General features: G+C 35.1%; 1 protein-coding gene and 1 pseudogene across 3 annotated transcripts; both read right to left on the bottom strand.

Annotated features, from left to right (window-relative positions):
- Nucleotides 1-193: 193 nt before the first annotated feature.
- On the bottom strand, nucleotides 194-7,210 carry LOC129883318 (ABC transporter B family member 21-like). 3 transcript variants are annotated; one of them, XM_055957969.1, is made up of 12 exons: nucleotides 6,830-7,210; nucleotides 6,101-6,155; nucleotides 5,816-5,991; nucleotides 5,511-5,732; nucleotides 5,183-5,421; nucleotides 4,218-4,743; nucleotides 3,857-4,130; nucleotides 2,894-3,750; nucleotides 2,541-2,807; nucleotides 2,195-2,458; nucleotides 1,806-2,099; nucleotides 194-880 (listed from the first exon to the last, which is right to left on the bottom strand). In XM_055957969.1, exons 1-12 carry the CDS (start codon nucleotides 7,142-7,144, stop codon nucleotides 527-529), a joined length of 3,843 nt encoding a protein of 1,280 aa, XP_055813944.1. In that variant the 5' UTR covers nucleotides 7,145-7,210; the 3' UTR covers nucleotides 194-526. The 3 variants fall into 3 exon arrangements, with proteins under 3 accessions (XP_055813944.1, XP_055813951.1, XP_055813956.1); XM_055957976.1 differs by having other exon boundaries at nucleotides 5,511-5,714; XM_055957981.1 differs by lacking the exon at nucleotides 6,830-7,210 and adding an exon at nucleotides 6,410-6,573.
- A 3,004-nt stretch (nucleotides 7,211-10,214) lies between these two features.
- On the bottom strand, nucleotides 10,215-16,802 carry LOC129883307 (ABC transporter B family member 11-like; annotated as a pseudogene).
- Between the last annotated feature and the right edge of the window lie 5,491 nt (nucleotides 16,803-22,293).

The raw sequence follows: 22,293 nt of genomic DNA, 5'->3' as shown, positions 1-22,293 counted from the left end.
TAAATTTTCAACTCTCGATGTTTACATCAAACCATATTACTTTATAATAGTTAATTAAAGAAAAAAAAGCTTAAATACGCCATCAAACTTTTAACAAATGAACAGATTGTTATAACAAGTACTACTAATCTTCCAAAAGCCACTATTATAAAAGAAATGAGAAATTAGACAAATTGCTTCATTCCTCAATATATTAAAATAGTTCCCATAAAGAAGAGAATGGAAGATATAGATTTATAAATTGTAGTTCCCTTGTCCAACATTATATTTCTTAGTAGCAGGTATCCAATGAAATAATCGAAGTACGTGTAAGTTAGACGTGACACCACCATTATGAACAAAAACAAAAATAGTACATATACTGCTTCATTATTTATGTCTTTGTGTGACCTATATATATATATCAAGCTGTAGATTTATCAATTGATGCTTGCATCAGAGTAAACTCCCTACATCACCCATTGGTTTGTGACCCTTTTTGAAACTTGCCTGAATGCGGAATTCTTTGTGCACCGAGCTGCACTACTTAATTCATAGTGCTAGCAGACTTTGATATTAGAGAAGCATAAATACCATCTTGTCTATTAACCAAAGTTTCATGATTTCCTTTCTCCACAATGACACCATCTTTGATTACAACAATAACATCAACTCCTTTAATTGTGGATAATCTATGAGCCACCACAACTGTTGTTCTGCCTGATCTTACTCTATGAAGTGCATCTTGAACCACTTTCTCAGACTCCGAGTCAAGTGCACTTGTGGCCTCATCTAGTAGTAATATTTTTGGACATTTCACTATAGCTCTTGCAATTGCAACTCTTTGCTTTTGTCCACCAGATAGTTGTATGCCCCTTTCACCAACTATTGTTTCATACCCCTGCACAATAATGTGAAAAAAAGAGCAACATCCAAGTGTTCATAACACTAGAAAAAAAGGGGAATTAGTGACGGACAACTTCTGTTGCTAAACAACAAAAATCCATCGCTAATCCTATTTAACGATGGATTGTCAAAATATCTTGTTAACTATGGACTATTTAGCGAATCACTAATGATCAAGAATGAAATGTCATAGGACATAAGTTTCAGTCTATGTTACATGATGATTCTTGAGATGTCTTGACATACTTGTGTCGATTTTAGATACGTGTGCATCTTCTTCAAAATGTTGTGCTTAAATGAAGAAGTGGGGATTCATATAGCCCGCCCCCAACTTGTTTGGGATTGAGGCATAGTTGTTGTTTTTGTTGTGATTAATGAAAATACCCTCAAAATTAGAAAAACTCCATGTGTTCAGATACATACATGTAACTAATCGATGCAAACAAAGGAGAGAATGCAGTTGTGAACGCAAGATTTTGTGCAAGTAGTGTCGACATGTTATTGCAATTCGTCTTGTAAGTGGATTTGCGTTTGGGACTATGATGGTCTTAAAGAGTGTAATTCATGTCCCGGATTGATATTTAATTTGTATTATTTATAGTGAGAATTCATATAGCTAAGCTAAACTTGTATGAGAGTGAGGCGTAGTTGTTGGTGAGGAGTGGCACCCTTTTAAAAAAGGGTGTCTCCGCTGCTGACAGAATGATCCTGTAGATCAATTCTTGTGTGGGTGTGTGAACTTACACACATAAATGGTGATCAAGAACCTATTTGTAGTCTATCTGATTGATCAACAGTAGAATTTTGTCTACAACAGTATGTTGCTCGGACTCTTCAAAAATATTAACAAGTGTGTATCGGATCCTCCAATACTTATGCATTTTTGGAGGATCCGAGCAACATAGTCTACAAGATGGTACCTGTTGTAAGCCACTGATGAAGTTGTGAGCATTGGCTAACTCTGCAGCAGCTAATATTTCTGCTTCTGTGGCATCAGTTTCTTTTCCATATGCTATATTGGCTCTGATTGTGTCATTGAACAATATAGGCTCCTGGCTTACTAATCCCATTTGCTCTCTCAACCATTTCACATTCATCTTTTGAATTTCTATCCCATCTAATGTGATTAGACCTGAATCTAGATCGTAAAATCTTTGCAACAAGGAAATAACTGTTGATTTTCCACTCCCACTTTCTCCCACCAGAGCAACCGTCTAACATAAAAGATAACAATTTTTCATCATAATTGTTGTCCAATCGCGTAACAAGACTGGAAAATGATTCTGGCGATAATGCAAGTATTATTTACCTCACCAGAGCTAATGGCTAAGCATAGGTCTTTTAGGACTTGAGCCTCAGGTCGACTTGGATAATTGAAACTGACATGTTGAAACTCAATGTTTCCCTTCACATTCTCTAATGTCATTCCTGAGTTATCACTCGAGTCTATCTTGGATTGCCGGTCAAGAAGTGCAAAGATCGAAGATGCACCAGTTTTAGCTTTGGTGGAGTCAGGAGCAAGGCCACCTGATTGAGAAATCGCGGTAGCTGTCAAGCTAAGACCATAGAAAACCTGAAACTCAGAACTAGGAAAGTTAAAATGACAAAAGAGAAGAAACTAGACATAAGTATTATGTTTAGCTCTCGAACCTTACCCGAAAAACCTCAGCAAATGTGACCTTACCCGACTCAATCAATCGAGCACCAGCATAAAAGCTGGCAGCATAGACAGAGTACAAGCAGAACATCGAAAAACCAAAACCTGCACCACTCAATAATCCTCCTTTTATTCCAGCTCTAACCGGACCTTCACATTTTCTTTTGTACAATTGCAGCACTTTCTCTTCAGCAGAGAAAGAAGCCACTGTTCTGATACTTCCAACGGCTTCACTAGCAACTTGACTTGCATCCTCATATAATTTCTGCAGAAAAATTTCACTTGCATAAGCACTATTTCTTGAAAAGCCTTACTTGCAACATTTTGTTAGTACAGAAATTTGGAGCTAACCTTAGCATCAGCGCCAAAACCACTAACGTATTTCATGTGAAGATATCCATTTAATCCAATTAGAGGCACCATAACTATCATTATGAGTGCCAATTGCCAGCTTGCTTCAAGTCCAATAACTAAACCAGCTATAGCTGTTGAGGTGTTCTGCACAAGCAAAGCAAGTGACTCTCCAACCATACCTCGAACAGATGCTGCATCTGTAGATAGTCGAGAGCCAATTGCACCAATCGAGTTCTCTTTCCTATCGAACCAACTAACCTCCATGTAAACCACTTTCTCGAAGCACATTAAGCGAATTCGCTTGATTAACTTACATCCTGCGACAGCGAAAAAGAACGTTCTCAAGGGTGTTGCTAGTAAAGTTGCCAATCCTAGACCAACAAATAACAATGACCAAAATCTTGAATGCTTTCTGAGTTCATGAGCTGGTTCATAGAAAGTCTTGATAACATTAGAAAGAAGTACCCCGAAAATAGGTAATATTAGAGCATTGACCATTGCAGCTATGCAACCAAATAATAATTCAGGAATCTCGGGTTTGTTCATTAATGCCAAGCGAAAAAACGTGTTGTCTTTATCCTTCCTCAATACAACTGTTGAATTAGGATCATTACATTCGCCAACTGCTTTCTCTGCTGCACTAACTGAAACGGACGACGAATGGTGGCCACTATTATCAATCCTAGACGAGCCCCAACTTGCTGATCGGGTCACAGGAATCTGCTGATTTATGATTATCTCTTCACTATCCGGTTCATTTGACTCTTGTTCTCCTGAATATTTGCTAAGCTCTTGCAACTGAATAAGCTGAACATATGCCCCTTCCTTATTTCTCATTAGTTCCAAGTGGGAACCTAAAAGTTTGAAAGGGATAAAAAATTAGCATTCTGAAAAAAGACAAGATTCGCCAGTTAAGAAACGTACATACACTTCTGCTAGAGTGAAGGCCCAAAAACACACCTTTTTCGACGATCTTTCCCTCCTGAAGTATAGCTATTGTATCTGCATTCTTTACTGTACTCAAGCGATGTGCAACAATTACTGTAGTTCGGTTGATCATGACACTATCCAATGTCTCTTGAACAACCCTCTCGGATTCTGCATCAAGAGCACTTGTAGCTTCATCTAGAAGTAGAATTTTCGGGTCCTTCAGTATAGCTCTTGCAATAGCAATTCTTTGCTTTTGGCCACCAGATAACTGATTTCCGTGATCGCCAACTTTGGTATCTAGTCCCTGAATTATAAGGAATAAGCTATTGAGAAGAACTTTAGATAGCTACAACTTGATAGAAATTAAAATAAAACAACTCTAGAGCCTGACCTGAGGTAATTTATCAATGAACTTAGTTGCATTGGCAAGTAGAACTGCATCTTCAATTTCTTCAAGTGTTGCATCATCCTTCCCATAGGCAATATTATCCTTTATCGTCGAACCAAACAGAACAGGTTCTTGGCTAACAAGGCCAATTTTCCCCCTGATCCACCTAAGCTGAAATTCTTTAATATTTATACCATCAATTAGAACTTCACCAGCCACTGGATCATAGAACCTCACTATTAGGCTGATCACAGTCGATTTTCCACTTCCACTTCGCCCTACTAGAGCTGTCGTTGTTCCCTTAGCTATCGACAGAGAGAAACCATCAAATATGCTCTCTTGTGGTCTTGCTGGATAACAGAAATGAACATTCTTAAGTTCAATGCCACCACTAATGTCAAGATGTTTCTGTCCTTTCATATCATAAGGATCTATGACAGGCTTTCTGTTTATCGTCTGAAACATTTTAAATGCTGCAGTCTTTCCAGCAGCAAACGCGCTCAAGCATGGAGATGCATATCCTAAAGTACTACAATTACAAGGGGAAGAAAGAATATAAGACCAATAATAGGCAGATATAATTCAGAAAATTAAAGGCTTAGCATTGTGTTGGTTTCTGTTCCATATGTATCATTCATTTGCAATGAATTTTGGATGTTAGATAAAGAAAAACATAATACAAAAACAGATCCTCCAACTTGTCCTCACTGTGTCTCGTGGAATGACACACAAATTTTGGATGTGTCTAGATGATCATTTTGTAAATTGGAGTGTTCAACTTACTCATTGGAGACGAGTAGAGGTGTTTAGATGAGCATACTCAAAGTTGGAGTGTTTAGTTGTCAGTTAAGACCAAGTGTGTTTGTCTATGTATTTTTCCATAAAGAAAAGCCAGTCACCGTATCCCCCGTCCCCCCTATGGGTGAGAGAAACTAAACATACAAAGAAAAAGGGAGAACGGAACCTACAAGGAGCCGGTCAGTGTAGCCATAATGACATTCATCACATCTCCTCCTGTATAGTTGTGGTCCAAAATCATTTTTGCACCATACCATATTGCTAAAGCATAACTTGTGTAGAATACAAACATAAAAACACCGAAACCGAGCCCTGAAGCCAAACCCTCTTGTACACCAGAATGGTAAGCTTTGTTCAGAGAATTATGATATTCAGAAATAGCTCTTCTCTCTCCAGTATACGATGCAACCTGCCCGAATGATAAAACAACTTAGTGAACGAAAACTTTTGAAACGGTTGAAAATTGAAAAAAAAGTGTCTATTTCCAACTCTTCATACAGTTCTAATTGAGCTTATTGTCTGTTCAACAACAGTTGCAGCTTCTGAATAAGCAGTCTGTGCACGGGATGCTAGTTTCGCCAGAAGGATAATCAAGACAGCAGAAGATATGACAAGTGGAGGAATCGAAGATGACAAGACCAACGCTAGACGCCACCCCTTAATAAAAGCTATTACGAATCCTCCAAGGAATGTAGCTGATACCTGGATAAATTTTCCAACCTACAGTTTAATGTGAATGCAGGCTAAGTCTTCTAGATATATCAAATGATAATGATGTACATAGGCCTGTCTTGAATAAATACCTTTTCGCCGATGGCATCTTGAATAGTTAGAGTATCACTAGACAGGCTTTCGATAATGACACCAGTATTAGTCTCCTTATCGAAAAATCCAATATCTTGTCTTAATACAGTTTTCAGGTATAAACATCTGATTCGAGCAGCCTGCCTTTCCCCCGTGACTGTCCAGCACGCCACCTCTGGAAAGATGCTAGTATGAGTAGTGAGTTTTCTTGGACTTAAAGAGAAATTACTTTAACAATGCCATGAAAACAGAAGAAGGTATATCGTTATGGCAAGTATACATACGGGTGAATGTAGCAAGACCTGAACCCAGAGCCAGATATATGAATTTCAGGGCTACCTGAAAAAAGTAGGAGAGGAAAGAAAACACTTAAATGAAATAACACTAAACCAATTCATCAGAACTTCTGCAGAACAATCTAAGTATTGGATAATATGACACTCATGACGGAGGATATGAGGATTGACAGGCTTTTAAGCTGGCAAGCTTCCGAAGAAGGGTGCACATAACACCTTAAGCAAAATGCAATATCAGAAGGGGAAAGGAAAGTGAAGTGATATAAGACAAAATACAAATGTTCAATGAGGCATCACCTTTTGTAAGAATCCATGAGGTCTCCTTAGCGAAAAAGAACAATACATGTCATGGAATTGAGATGTCACCAAATATGGTAACAGAGTTGGACTCCTAGCTATGATGGTGTGGAAACCTAGAATACTATGTCCTTAAGGGTGTATGTGATGCTCAATGATGAAGGGCGAGCTGATGAGGACAAACTTCTGAAGAAGGGAAACATATTAACACCTTAGGTAAATCACAATCGGAAATGGAAGGAAAAGTGAAGTGTTATATAAGACAGAGGACAAGTGAACATAACACGCTTAATTTTGTATTCCATGTGTCACTGGCTCACAGCCCAACAAACGAAACTGTGAGGTCTGAAGGGTCAAAACGACAGATAGATTATCAAGAAAAGATAACCAGAATAGCATTCTATTGAAAATTCCTTGTACCTTAGAAACTTCATCAACAATTTTTTCGCTATCCACGGTCATTCCAAAGGAATCAACTAACTCTCCAAAGAGTACAGCCATCAGGGGAAAACAGATTCCACTACCAACAGCTGTGATCATACCAATAACCATCAATGCATGATCTACAGGGTCAGCAAAGGACAACAGCTTATAATATGGAACTTTATCAGCAGCAGCCACTTTCTGTTTCTCTGTCTTGTCGGATACTCGTTCACAATTCGAGCCATCTGAGGATTCTAAAACTTTATTTTCCTTGTTATCAGTGCCTCGTTCAGTCGCATTCTCTTCTTCCATCACTCTACTTCAATCTGATTCTCCAACGATCGTTTTATTACCAGCCTGTAAGCAAGACAATAAAGCAGAATGAACATGACTTTGAAAATGAAAAAAATAAACAAAAAAGTCAAGTCTTTTAGTGGTACAACATGAAGTAACTCCTCAATATTTTTCCTTAAAAGTCTCTATCTAATGGGAACATGTTGAGCATAATAATAATAACAAGAACAACAAAATTATGAAGACAACCTATAATTGGGATTATTCAACTATACAACAATATACTCAGTGTAATCCCACAAGTGGGCTCTGGGAGGGTGGTGTGTACGCAGTCTTACCCCTACCTTGTGATGGTAGAGAATAACATATAAAAAAAACAGTCTGAACAGGAAATACAATAGTAAAGAAGCCAAGTACGAAATGATGAAGAAGAACAATAACAACAACAAATAATACAGTAACCAAACTTTAGGATATAGGCAGACCTTACATCTACCTTTGTAGGGTGGAGAGGATGTTTCCAATTGACGCTCGATTCAAAAGAAAGAAAAACGAAGAAAGTAATATGATTATCTTACTAGTTTTTACTCAAAGAACTTTGCTGCACTTGAAGTTGAAAATCAACCAAGAATAAGACATACAAGACAATAACAAACTCTCTATGTATTTATAGTCTTTCAAACTGACTTCAGATGTATAATGTCACATCAAATGATGCTTTTGATAGACAAAGATGTATTATTCAATGTTGAGACATAACATAATTAAGTTTAAAAATTTTCACTTTCTAATAACTTAAATTTTTGAAAACAGTCTCTTGTAAAAATGCAGGGTAAGAATGGTACAATAGACCTTGTGGCCTGGCTCTTCCTCGAATCACGTGCATAGCAAAAAATTAGTGTATCAAACTATCTTTTTTAGTTTTAGAGTAGACAAAAGGTTCAAATCATGCCGTCCCTCAAGAAAAAAAGAAATATTTATTTTCAATTTTCACATGTTTGACAAATGTAAAAAAGTTAACGTGTGAGTATAAGGGAGACATAATATAATTAAAAACCTATGTGACCAAGTTTCTAAGAAGACAAAAAATGCTTATTTCAGAGAATTGAGGTGTTTGATCAAGCTTCTCGGAAAAAAAGAAGTATTTTTTAAATAGTAATAAAAGTTGGAAAAAATAATTTTTCCGAGAAGGATTTTTAGAATCTTGGCCAAACACAAATTCCGATTTTAAATTGGCAAAGTGTTTGATAGCGCCATAATAACGCTCAAATCATCAGCAGAAGGTATACATTCCTTTTAAATATCCTCCAAAACTAATTAATTCCTTAAACGAATCGTCACAACAAGTACCAATAATTCAATTATTTAATTAAACGTTCGTACGAAAGCTTTACTATTCTTAAATTATATGTTTAAGCTCAAAACGTCATTCCTTAACAGCTTCTGCTAATTAACAATTCTTGATTAGTATTATTTTTATGTTTGTTTATTCTTTGATCTCTAGTATTACGTGATTGATTCTTTCACATCATTTATCTTATTATCTTCATGTTGTTACTGCTTCTTTTTCATCATTCATTGAGCCGAGAGTCAATCAGAAATGGGCTCCCTACCCTCTGAAGAAGGGGCAGAGCTTGGTAGTGTCGAGATTGTTCATTGGAACCCCTTTCGGCAAAAAATTACAATGTTTATATATAATTAATTTTATTTTTTTAGGTATATCAACTTCTGGACATATTCGTTTATGTATTTGATGGAACTTTGCAATTGATTATTGTAATATATATTTCTATCTATTTATTACTTAATAATATAATAAATTAATATAATTTGGTGTAAACATTATATATACACATTATATAAGTACTTTTTTTAGGACCACTTGTCTAATTCCAAGGACAAGAGACTACAATTCAAAATTATATTACAAGTTTATTATATTAATTTGAAAGAAAGTATTAAAAAAAATATTTAACCACTCCATAGCTAATATTGAGGTACTGGTTACCAAATTGAGCAACCAAAAGTTTAGGAATCTTATTTGCATAAATTTCCAAATAGTAAGTCTGATGTGTAAAATATTTCATATTTATATGAAGTTCGAGGAAGAGTACGACAACACGTAGATAATCTATCCTAATGCAATTATTTGTGATTGATTTCACAACTCAAATCTATAATTTATAAGTTACGTAAAGACAACTTTATTGTTGCTCCCTGACACCTGACAAAAGAAAAAAAAACAATTAGAATCCTCTGCTTAACTAGGAAAATCAGAGCAACAGACAAGTTTTTTTTAAAATTAAAATAATAGACTTTCTTAAAAATAATAATTTTATTCACTTATATATTGTAGAGGAACATAGTGGTGGAATGTTGGATAGTCATCAACATTTACCCACAATTCACTAGAAAAGTAATTAAATTCCAAAGTAAATAAAATTGTTTTAACTTTTCTTTTGGTAGCAAAAATGTCATACATACCATTGACTTCTTGATCTTAATTTCCTTTTAGACTCGAGTATAATATTTGCTCATATGTAATTAAGTATAAATCTTATAGATAAGATTGTTGTCTAAATTCTAATGTTTACAATAACTTACATAGTTTTAGTTGGTGGAAATATAATAACAATAATAACATATTCAGTGTAGTTTCACAAATGAGATCTGGGAAGGTAACATGTACGCAGTCCTTACCTTTACCTTTGTGGCGTAGAAATATTGTATCTTAATGTCTTCCATTACTAATATTTTAATTAGAGATTGATTCAACATTTTAAGTTCGTAATTGTACAATGCAATTAAAACAAATGCTTACTTGCATTATCGTGCCTCAATAAGGATATCAAACACCATTTGAAAAAAAAAAAATTAACAAAGTAAAAGAAAATATGACGTCAGAAGCAAGAAATTAATCTCTATTTTTCTTTTCTTATTAAATCTTTACTTGGACGACTTAGAAAGACAACAAATTAAGAAAAAAATTAATCTTTTCCTTAATCAAATGCAAAGCAATTCAAAATTATTACTTTCCTTTTATTAAATTTCTTACTAAGTATTTTAAATTTTAATATTATTTGGAAATTATTTTTTACATTGAATTTTATAATGAGAGTAAGAGCTTGTAATATTCCGAGTTTTAAGTTTTGTGCACCATCAAATACTAGTTGATGTGTTTTTTAATAATAGTGTGTGATAGTTCAAGCAGAAATTCAAACACCTGATAGTTCAGATACGAAACTTGCAAAAAATAAAAGTGATACTTCGGGTGTGTTTTTGATCATTATTAACAAAAGCAAAAAAGAACATGTACTACTTATTCATAGTTGTCTCCATGTGACTTGTAGGTTACGAGTTCAAGTCATAGAATCAGCCATTGGCTACATCACACCCATTGGCTTGCGACCCTTTGTGGAACTTCTGTGAATGGGAGATGCTTTGTGCACTAGGCTGCCCCTTTTATGTACTAGGAGACTTTGATACTAGAGAAGCATAAATACCATCTTGTCTATTAACCAATGTTTCATGATTTCCTTTCTCCACAATGACACCATCTTTGATGACAACAATAACATCAGCTCCTTTAATTGTGGACAATCTATGAGCCACCACAACTGTTGTTCTGCCTAATCTTACTCTATCAAGTGCATCTTGAACTATTTTCTCAGACTCCGAGTCAAGTGCACTTGTGGCCTCATCTAGTAGTAATATTTTTGGACATTTCACTATAGCTCTTGCAATTGCAACTCTTTGTTTCTGTCCACCAGATAGTTGTGTGCCCCTTTCACCAACTAGTGTTTCATACCCCTGCATATTAAGGTGAAAAAAAAGAGCAACATCCAAATGCCAAACGCAAATTAGTGACAGACAACTTCTGTTGTTAAACATCAAAAATCCATCGTTAATCCTATTTAACGATGGATTATAAAAATATCATGTTAGCTACGGACTATTTAGAGACAGATATCGCTGAGTTTCTTAGCTAATTCCCAATGATCAAGAATGTAATGTCATAGGATGTAAATTAAGTCTATGTTACATGATGATTCTTTATCTGTCTGACATACTTGTGTCAATTTTAGTTACCTGTGCAAATTCTTGAGATCTTAACTGAAAAAGTGATCATTTATATAGTCGACCCCAACTTATTTGGGACTGAGGTATAGTTGTTGTTGTTATGAAAATTCTTTAAAATGCATTGAAAAACTAGAAAAAGTCCATGTACTTGTATTGGATACATACATGTGAAGAATCCATTGTACAATAGGAGAGAATGCAGTTGTGTATGCAAGACTTTGTGCAAGTACTGTATACCTGTTATTGCAATTCGTCTTCTCAATACGTTTGGGTTTGGGACTACGATGATTATGTAGATCAAGACTTGTGTGTATGTGAATTTACACAAAAGAATGGTAATCAAGAACCTATTTGTAGTCTATCAGCAAGTGTGTATCAGAACCTCCAAAAATTGTGCACTTTTGGAGAATCCGAGCAACATAGTCTACAAGACAGTACGTACCTGTTGTAGGCCACTGATGAAGTTGTGAGCATTGGATAACTCTGCAGCAGCTAATATTTCTGTTTCTGTGGCATCAGTTTCTTTTCCGTATGCTATATTGGCTCTGATTGTGTCATTGAACAATGTAGGCTCCTGGCTTACTAATCCCATTTGCTCTCTCAAACATTTCACATTCATCTTTTGAATTTCTATTCCATCTAATGTGATTAGGCCTGAATCTGGATCGTAAAATCTTTGCAACAAGGAAATAACTGTTGATTTTCCACTCCCACTTTCTCCCACCAGAGCAACCGTCTAGCATGAACATATATTTCTTCATCAGAATCGTTGATAAATTGTGTTTTACGACCACAAAATGATTCTGGCGATAATGCAAATATTATTTACCTCACCAGAGCTAATGGCTAGGCATAGATCTTTTAGGACTTGAGCCTCAGGTCGACTTGGATAATTGAAACTGACATGTCGAAACTCAATGTTTCCCTTCACATTGTCCAATGCCATTCCTGAGTTATCGCTAGAGTCAATCTTGGAGTTTCGGTCAAGAAGTGCAAAGATCGAAGATGCACCAGTTTTGGCTTTGGTGGAGTCAGGAGCAAGGCCACCTGATTGAGAAATCGCGGTAGATGCCAAGCTAAGACCATAGAAAACCTGAAATTCAGAACTAGGCAAGTAAAAATGACAGAGAAGCAACATATAAAGAAAGACTTGACACAAGTTCTATGTTTAGGTTTCGAGCCTTACCAGAAAAACCTCAGCAAATGTGGCCTTACCAGACTCAATCAACCGAGCACCAGCATAAAAGCTGACAGCATAGACAAAGTACAAGCAGAACATTGAAAAAACATAACCTGCTCCACTCAATAGCCCTTCTTTCATTCCAGATTTAACTGGGCCTTCACATTTTCTTTTGTACAATTGCACCACCTTCTCTTCGGCAGAGAAAGAAGCCACTGTTCTGATACTTCCTACCGCTTCACTAGCAACTTGAGTCGCATCCTCATATAGTTTCTACAGGAAATTTACTTGCATAAGCACTAATTGCTAATTTTACTTGAAACATTTTGTTAGTACAAAAGTTTGGAGCAAACCTTAGCATCAGCGCCAAAACCACTAACGTATTTCATGCGCAGATATCCATTTAGTGCAATTAGAGGCAACATAAATATCATTATGAGAGTCAATTGCCAGTTTGCTTCAAGTCCAATAACTAAACCAGCTATAGCTGTTGAAGTGTTCTCAACAAGCATAGCAAGTGACTCTCCAACCATACCTCTGACAGATGCTGCATCTGTAGATAGTCGGGAGCCAATTGCACCAATCGAGTTCTCCTTTCTGTCGAACCAACTAATATCCATGTAAACTATTTGCTCGAAGCACATTAGGCGTACTCTCTTGATTAACTTACATCCTGCTACAGCGAAAAAGAACGTCCTCAAGGGTTTTGCTAGTAAAGATGTCAATGCTAGACCAACAAATATCAATGACCAAAATCTTGAATGCTTTCTGAGTTCATGATCAGGCTCATAGAAAGTCTTGATAACATTAGAAAGAAGTACCCCCAAAATAGGTAATATTAGAGCACTGACCACTGCAGTCATGCAACCAAGTAATAATTCTGGAATCTCTGGTCTGTTCATTAAGGCCAAGCGATAAAACGTGTTGTCTTTATCCTTCCTCAATACAACTGTTGAATTAGGATCATGACACTCACCAACTGCTTTCTCTTCTGCACTAACTGAAATGGACGCTGAATGATGGTTGCTATTCTCAATCCTTGATGAGTCCCTACTTGCTGATCGTGTCACGAAAATCTGGTGATTTGATTGGTCGTTGGGATTTATGATTATCTCTTCACTATCCAGTTCATTTGAATCTTTCTCTCCTGAATATTTGCTAAGCTCTTGCAACTGTATAAGCTGAACATATGCTCCTTCCTTATTTCTCATTAGTTCCAAGTGGGAACCTAAAAAGGGGTGGAAGGTATAAGAAATAAGCGTTCTAAGAAAAGACAAGACTCGCCAATAAACAAATGTACATACATTTCTGCTACCATCTTTATAATCACATTGGTTTCAGTATAAATAGCTAACAATCTGGAATCCGGTTTACTGGAAAAGATAGTATATATGACACACCTTTTTCGACGATCTTTCCCTCCTGAAGTACAGCTATTGCATCTGCATTCTTTACTGTACTCAAGCGATGTGCAACAATTACTGTAGTTCGGTTGATCATGACAATATCCAATGTCTCTTGAACAACCCTCGCAGATTCTGCATCAAGAGCACTTGTAGCTTCATCTAGAAGTAGAATTTTGGGGTCCTTCAGTATAGCTCTAGCAATAGCAATTCTTTGCTTTTGTCCTCCGGATAACTGACTTCCGTGTTCGCCAACTCTGGTATCTAGTCCCTGAATAACAACCAAAAATATTTTTATAAGCTATTGAGAAGAACTTTAGATAGCTATAACTTGATGGAAATTGAAATAAAACAACTCTATAGCCTGACCTGAGGTAATTTATCAATGAACTTAGTTGCATTGGCAAGTCGAACTGCATCTTCAATTTCTTCAAGTGTTGCATCATCCTTCCCGTAGGCAATATTATCCTTTATCGTCGAACCAAACAGAACAGGTTCTTGGCTAACAAGGCCAATTTTCCCCCTGATCCACCTAAGCTGAAATTCTTTAATATTTATACCATCAATTAGAACTTCACCAGCCACTGGATCATAGAACCTCACTATTAGGCTGATCACAGTCGATTTTCCACTTCCACTTCGCCCTACTAGAGCTGTCGTTGTTCCCTTAGGTATCGACAGAGAGAAACCATCAAATATGCTCTCTTGTGGTCTTGCTGGATAACAGAAATGAACATTCTTAAGTTCAATATCACCACTAATGTCAAGATGTTTCTGTCCTTTCATATCATAAGGATCTATGACGGGCTTTCTGTTTATTGTCTGAAACATTTTAAACGCTGCAGCCTTTCCAGAAGCAAATGCGCGCAAGCATGGAGATGCCTGTCCTAAAGAACTGCAATTACAGTAAAGAATAAAAGACCAACAATAAAAAAACTATAATTTAGAAAAGGCTTAGTAAATTTATCAGTGTCATTCATTTTTGCAATGAAGTTTGGATGTTAGATAAGGAAAATCTAGGTCAGTGCATCCTCCGGCCCGCCCTATGGGTGAGAGAAACTAAGCATACAAAGAAAAATCCAGAATAGAACTTACAATGAGCCAGTCAGTATAGCCATAATGACATTCATCACATCTCCTCCAGTATAGTTGTGGTCCAAAATCATTTTTGCACCATACCATATTGCTAAAGCATAACTTGTATATAAGATGAAATAAAAAACACCCAAACCAAGCCCTGAAGCCAAACCCTCTTGTACACCAGAATGGTAAGCTTTGTTCAGAGAACTGTGATATTCAGAAATAGCTCTTCTCTCTCCTGTATATGATGCAACCTACATGAAAGTTCAAGAAACTTGGTGAATGCGAACCTTCGATAAAAGTGGAAAAGTAGAAAAAGTGCATTTTTCCAACTCTTCATACAGTTCTAATTGAGCTTATTGTCTGTTCAACCACAGTTGCAGCTTCTGAATAAGCAGTCTGTGCACGGGATGCTAGTTTAGCCAGAAGAATAGTCATGACAGCAGAAGATATGACAAGTGGAGGAATCGAACATGACAAGACCAATGCTAGACGTCACCCCTTAACAAAAGCTATTATTAATCCTCCAAGGAATGTAGCTGATACCTGGATAAATTTTCCAACCTGCAGTTTAATGTGAATGCAGGCTAAGTTTTCTAGATGTATCAAATGGTTATGAGGCACATAGGTTTGTCTTCCAGAAATACCTTTTCGCCGATGGCATCTTGAATAGTTAGAGTATCACTAGACAGGCTTTCGATAATGACACCAGTATTAGTCTCCTTATCGAAAAATCCAATATCTTGTCTTAATACAGTTTTCAGGTATAAACATCTGATTCGAGCAGCCTGCCTTTCCCCCGTGACTGTCCAGCACGCCACCTCTGGAAAGATGCTAGTATGAGTAGTGAGTTTTCTTGGAATTAAAAGAGAAACTACTTTAACAATGCCATGAAAACAGAAGAAGTATATCATCATCGCAAGTATACATACGGGTGAATGTAGCAAGACCTGAACCCAGAGCCAGATATATGAATTTCAGGGCTACCTGAAAAAAAAATAGGAAAGGAAACAAGCATTAAAATGAAATAACACTTTTTCAATTCATCAGAACTTCTTCAGCTTAAAACGCCTGTATCAATTCATGACATAGGATGGGTTGATACGGGCATTTTAAGCTGTCAGGCTTCCGAAGAAGGGTGCATATAACAACTTAGGCAAATTCAATATCAGAAGGGAAAAGGAAAGTGAAGTGCTATATAAGACAAAATACAAATATTCATGGTAGAAGCACTTTTGGGCTCAATGTGGCGTCACCAAGGGAAAAATCCGTGAGGTCTCCTTACATGTCATGAACTCGAGATATCACAAATATGGTATCCAAGTTAGACTCTATGGTGGTGGGGACAAACTAGGATACTATGTCCTTAAGGGTGTATGTGATGCCCAATGATGAAGGGCAAGTTGATGAGGACGGGCCGAGAAGAGGATTGACAAAATTCTGAAGAAAGGGAACAAAATAACACCTTAGGTAAATCAGACATCAGAAATGGAGGGAAAAGTGAACTGTTATATAAGACAGAGGACAAGTGAATATGGTACAACAGCTATTGAAAATTCCTTGTACCTTAGAAACTTCACCAACAACTTTTTCGCTATCCACTGTCATTCCAAAGGAATCAACTAACTCTCCAAACAGTACAGCCATCACAGACAAACAAAGTCCACTACCAACAGCTGCAATTGCACCAATAATCATCAATGCATGATCTATTGGATCAGCAAAAGACAACAACTTATAGTATGGAACTTCACCAGCAGCAGCCTCTTTCTGTTTCTCTGTCTTGTCCGATACTCGTGTACAATTTGATCCATCTGAGGATTCTAAAACCTTATTTTCCATGTTATCGATGCCTCGTTCAGTAGCATTCTCTTCTACCATCATCCTACTTCAGCCTATTTCTCCAACTATTAGTTCATTGCTAGCCTTTAAGCAAGACAATAACTCAGAAAACAACACAACTTCAGTGGTACAACTTTAAGTAATATAGACAAAAGCTAATACTAATAAAAATATCCATCTAATGGGAACATGAAATGAAAAAATGCAACTCCAACTTGCAGTTGAAGATCATTCAATGATGCACTAGGTTCTCGCTATACTCGGGGTCCAAGGAACGGCCACTCGAACCCCTGGCCTCCTGGTCACATGACAACAACTTTAATTTATCATTTATGCTAAGACTCACCTTCAAATAACTACTCTGTATATATACATTTTGTGCGACCAATCTCTAATGTGTTCATATATCTATATATCTACTATTTGTTGCAATTTTAGTAAATGTTTACACATAAATTTATACTATGTCGTGAAGTACTGGATTAAGATAAACCTAATATCGTAAAGTTATCCGCATAAAATCCTTTTAAATAAAAGTAGCAACAAATAAAGAACATATTTTCTTACATCTGCTTTAGAAATAGGAAAAGAGAGCTATCTTTTGTTTCTTCTGTGGCTGATATAGCCAATAATTGTAATCCCTCCGGTCCATTTTACTTGTTATATTTTTTTCACGCTTTTTATGAAAATATCAATAAAAAATAATTAATCTTAAATCTCAATTTAATACTACTCTCGATCTATTTCACCACATTAGTCTCTATATATATTTATTGAGTGTCTCTATATATATTTATTACGGATAAAACTTAAAAGTGATGACTATTTTAGATATTTTATTTTTAACAAGGACGACAAGTAAAATGAATGGAGCGAGTATATAGAAACAAAACCTAGGAAAAAAGGAAATCATAAATAAATATAAAATAGAAAAGTAACAAATTAAATGGGGAAAAAGATTTTGATGAAAAAGTGGACTGCTTTCCTTTTAATGCTTTATTTTATTTTTTCCTATTTTATGAGTGCTATCTAAAGGGGGTAAAACTTGGAAAAGGAAAAGGAAAAAATATAAAACTGATTAGGGCTTTATAAATTAAAAAAAATAATCTAACAAACACAAACAACAACTCCTGATGTTTTTGATGGAACTATTTTGCCATTGATTACTGTTAGTTAATATATATTTCTATCTATCTATTACCTAATAATGTAATAAATTGATATAATTTAGCGTAAACTTTAAATATATAATAATAATACACTCACTATAGAAAGGTGATTCCGATAGATTCCCTCAACTGAAAAGAGAAGATATTTGATGCATAGCTGCAAGAAACAATAACAAAATATAAAGATTCAAAGGAAATGAAACGATAGATAATAAAATATCTTGAAAAATAAGAAACTATGCAAATAAATAAGTATTTTTAGGTGATTTCTTCTCATTTGGTCTAGCGTTGGTGGACAAAGTTACGTGACACCTGCTATTGGTGGGAGGTGACAGATATCTCGTGAAATTAATTGAGGAGCACAAAAACTGGCTCGAACACCAAGATTATAAAAAAAAAGTCTCTTATATTAATTTTTAAAAAGTATTAGCAAAAAAAAAGAAGATATATCCACTCCATTGCTAATATTGAGGTACTGCATGGTTTCCAAATTGAGCCACAAAAGAGTTTAAGAACCTTGTTTTCATAAATTTCCAAAAAACTAATAATATTTTGGTCGCTTAATTATACTAAATTATGATTTTAGTTCCTACGATATTTGATTAAATACGCTTAAACTTCAATATTATTATTAAAGTATGCATTTTGTATTCATAAGCTTATGAATATATATAAAATTGGATATTCATGTTATCTTGTTCATGTAGAAAAAGCAACAAATTTGGATGAAATAGAAACATCTCTTTTCCATTTCTATTTACCCAGTTCATATCTTTGTTTCTAGTGTTCCTGGGAGGAATTCGATCTCGGACCAGATACATCGTCTGATGAAGACGGTGATACGCCTTTGTTCCACACACAGTTTCGTAACTAACAATTCTTCTTCCAATTCTCGACAAGATTAGTAATGTTAAATTTGACGTCCTTTAGTCTAAATTAGAATGAGAGTGTTGTACGTGATTACCCATTTTCGTATTTCTGTGTTATGTTTTTACTTGGTGTCTGGAGCATAATGTTTAGGCATCCACACCATTTTTACCATATAAGATGTCACATAGGACCAGTGGCGGATCCAGGAATTTTATGAAAGGGGTTCAAAAAAAATTAAACATGCTAATCAGAAAAAAAATGTTCTTATTCGGATTCAAACCTGTGACCTAAGACAAGCTAAATATTGAACCTCATTTGCCACTGAGCTAGTCCTTTGACTTATGCTTAAGTGGTTCAATGTTAAATATGTACACATAAATTAAAAATTTTATCTTATATATACAGTGTAATTTTTTAACGAAGGGGGTTCGGATGAACCCCTCAACTACACGTGGGTCCGCCCCTGCATAGGACGTGTATGTCTGATTAATCAACTTTATAGAAGCCTAAGTGTCGATCTCCTCCCTCTCTGCTCGTGTTGTTCTTTTAGTATAATATTTCTTTCAATTGTTTAAATTTTTTTATTGTATTATATCGTTATGTAAAAATGAAAAATTTCTACGTCAATTGAGTCAACAAAAAATCAATTAATGATCTACGTATGTAACCCTAGATTTGAAAAATTAGGCTTAACTTTGAGTGATTTCTCGTTCGATAAATTAGAATGTTATTTACCTTTGAAAGACATTCTAAAAGAAGATAACTTATCTCTCTTGTTTAGTAGGAATGCACGTGCATAGTGTTGGGATCGAAAATAATTAGGTGTCATGCGGAATCTAGCAAAACAAATCTCGAATGACCATGAGTAAGAAGACAAACGAGAAATATACCAAAAAAGACACAAGCATTTAATGTCGTTCGGTCAACCGACCTACATCCACAAGAGGAGATGAGCAATCCACAATAAATATGAGCGTACAAATAATCGAGAGAAATAACCTCACACAATTCACTCGGAATAAAAAGAGGTTCACACAAGTGATAACGTAACACTTGTGTCTCACCGTTTTTCCCCCTACATAAAACTCTCAAAGCCCCTAGGACTACATTGTAAATGCTACCAAGTTAGAAGGAATAAGCCTCTATTTATAGAGTCATAAACATTTTTCTATAAGAAAAAAGACTAGCCAAATATGGAGACATTGTGTTTTCCTTTTAGGAAAAGGAAAACCTAATTATACTAGGAAAGTCAGGGCAAACACCCAACACATAGCACATGCCCAATCACTTAGGTCGAGTTCTCCATCGTGGTTGCGTCGTTATAATGTAACATATGATAAGACAAATTATATTCAATAAAAAATAGACTATAAAATAACTTTTAAAATAATTCAAACGGATAATAAAACCCCTGAAAAATAAAGTACATCCTTATTGTTTTAATGGATATTAGAGTATTTATTAAAACCTTGCGGGTAAATATATATAGATTTCAAGAATCTATATTATATTCACAAAATCTAATCATTTATGTTTTTTTCTATGTATAAATTCAAGAATTTTGCTAGAAATCCTCAATCAACCTTGATAAAAAAAATGACTAATGTTAAGGTTTTTGCTAAGAGTTCCCAGCCAATCTATATGAATGCTTGTCACATCCATCAATTTGGCAAATTGAGGATAATAAATCAAAGGAGATTTTCAACTTCTACAAGAACATTAATGATTAAAGGTATGTTACTATTTTGTTTTTGTTGCAATAATTGTGTATGAGTTAATTTCAAACATATGTAAGTAGATTAATAACATCGAATAAGAATGATTGAAATTTTTTCCAATCTATGAAAGTTTATCATAGAATCATATTCGATTCGTCATATAAAATGAATGGTAATAGTTTATTATCCATCTCACTTTAGTCAAGCTGAATTATGTACATTCACCTTCGCTCCTCCTATAGTAAGAGAATTAATTAGCAGTTATCAAGATTTACTTAAGTTTCTTACTAATTAATTGGCCGGTATTTCATTTATTAAAATTTACGTATTTTGTTTCTCCTTTGATTTATATGAGAAAGTATCTCACTTTTTTATATAGCAATGCTTTAATTTCAACATTTTATATGATATTTTAAAATCACTACATTGATTTAAAGTATATTTTATTATACTATACACATTTAATTTAAGATCAAAAGATTTTAAATATTTTTTTACTTTGTTAAATTACGTGATCAAATTAATATAAATGTAATCAACAAAAGGATTATTTTAAACAAACGAGGTCCAAATGAAGCTAACAATGAGGATACTTGGTTGTTGTTATCCATATATGTAAGTACTATAATAAACATTAATTAGATTATATAAATCTAGATAGCTCCATAAATTTGGCATGATTAGTAAGCGAATTAAATAATGCAAATTAAAGTGTAACGGTTTCATTAGTAACATCGATAAATAAATGACATGTGAAACTTACACATTAAAAGTCTTCGAGATTCTTGTTGTTAAAAAACATAATTGGGATGCGATGAAAATATCTATACGATCACCAATTAAGTTTGAATAACTAAATTATAAACTGTGCACTCAAGGATGTGGCTTGGTGGTCAATGAAGTGAGTTGATATAACCATGAAGTCTCAAATTTAAATCTCAATAAAAACAAAACTATTAGATGCTTTTCTTTCATCCATCTTAGCCTTGATGGATAGAATTACCTGACATCGATTGTTAGTGAGAGATAACAAATATCCCATAGAATTAGTCTAGGTGCATTAAGCAATAGTTGCGGTTCATATGTCCTAGCCTTTTACCATTATTGGTGAAAGATAACATATATCTCATAGAATTAGTCTAGATGCACGAATCAATAGTTGTGGTTCATTTGTCCTAGTCTTGTACCATTGTTGGTGAGAGATAACATATATCACATAGAATTAGTTTAAGTGCACAAAATAATAGTTGTGTTTCATTTGTCCTAGCCTTGTACCAATATTGTTGGTGAGAGATATCATATATTCCGATAGAATTAGTCTAGGTGCACGAAATAATAGTTGCGATTCATCTGCCCTAGCCTTGTATCACTATTGGTAAAGGATAAAATATATCCCATACAATTAATCTAGGTGCACGAAGCAATAGTTGCGGCTCATCTAACTTAACTTCAAACCCTCTCAGCTCCTTCCTTAAGAAGTAAATTGTCGATCGATCAACGAAGCAAAAGTCATAAAGAAATTCCGTTCAAGTAGAAAGTTTTTTAGCCAGTTCAAGGTCAATCGTGAGCTATAGGAAAATATAGTAGTGAATGAGAAGAAATTCTCATAGTTGCATAAGAGGGACGTTGAAAACATTCCAATAGATAGAATGTAATCTTGGTGGATAGAGTAATCGGTATCTATTATTTGGTGAGAGATACCAGATATCCCATAGAATAGTTTAGGTGCACGAAGCAATAGTCACGGTTACGGATGCTATTTCTAAAAGGGCATTTGAGTCATTTACTACCCAAATCTAAGTTGAACCCTAGGTGATGTTTGGAT

This window comes from Solanum dulcamara, chromosome 1, assembly GCF_947179165.1.
Source record: "Solanum dulcamara chromosome 1, daSolDulc1.2, whole genome shotgun sequence".
NCBI lineage: Eukaryota > Viridiplantae > Streptophyta > Magnoliopsida > Solanales > Solanaceae > Solanum > Solanum dulcamara.
The sequence above is the reverse complement of the archived record's forward strand: the minus strand, read 5'-3'. Positions and strand labels throughout refer to the sequence as shown.

Coding starts and splice junctions, on each gene's coding strand:
- LOC129883318 (XM_055957969.1), bottom strand. CDS start 7,144: ATGGAAGAAGAGAATGCGACTGAACGAGGCACTGATAACAAGGAAAAT. Junction 2,808..2,893: donor GTTTTGGCGCTGATGCTAAG/GTTAGCTCCAAA, acceptor ATTTTTCTGCAG/AAATTATATGAGGATGCAAG. Junction 2,100..2,194: donor TAGCCATTAGCTCTGGTGAG/GTAAATAATACT, acceptor CTTTTATGTTAG/ACGGTTGCTCTGGTGGGAGA.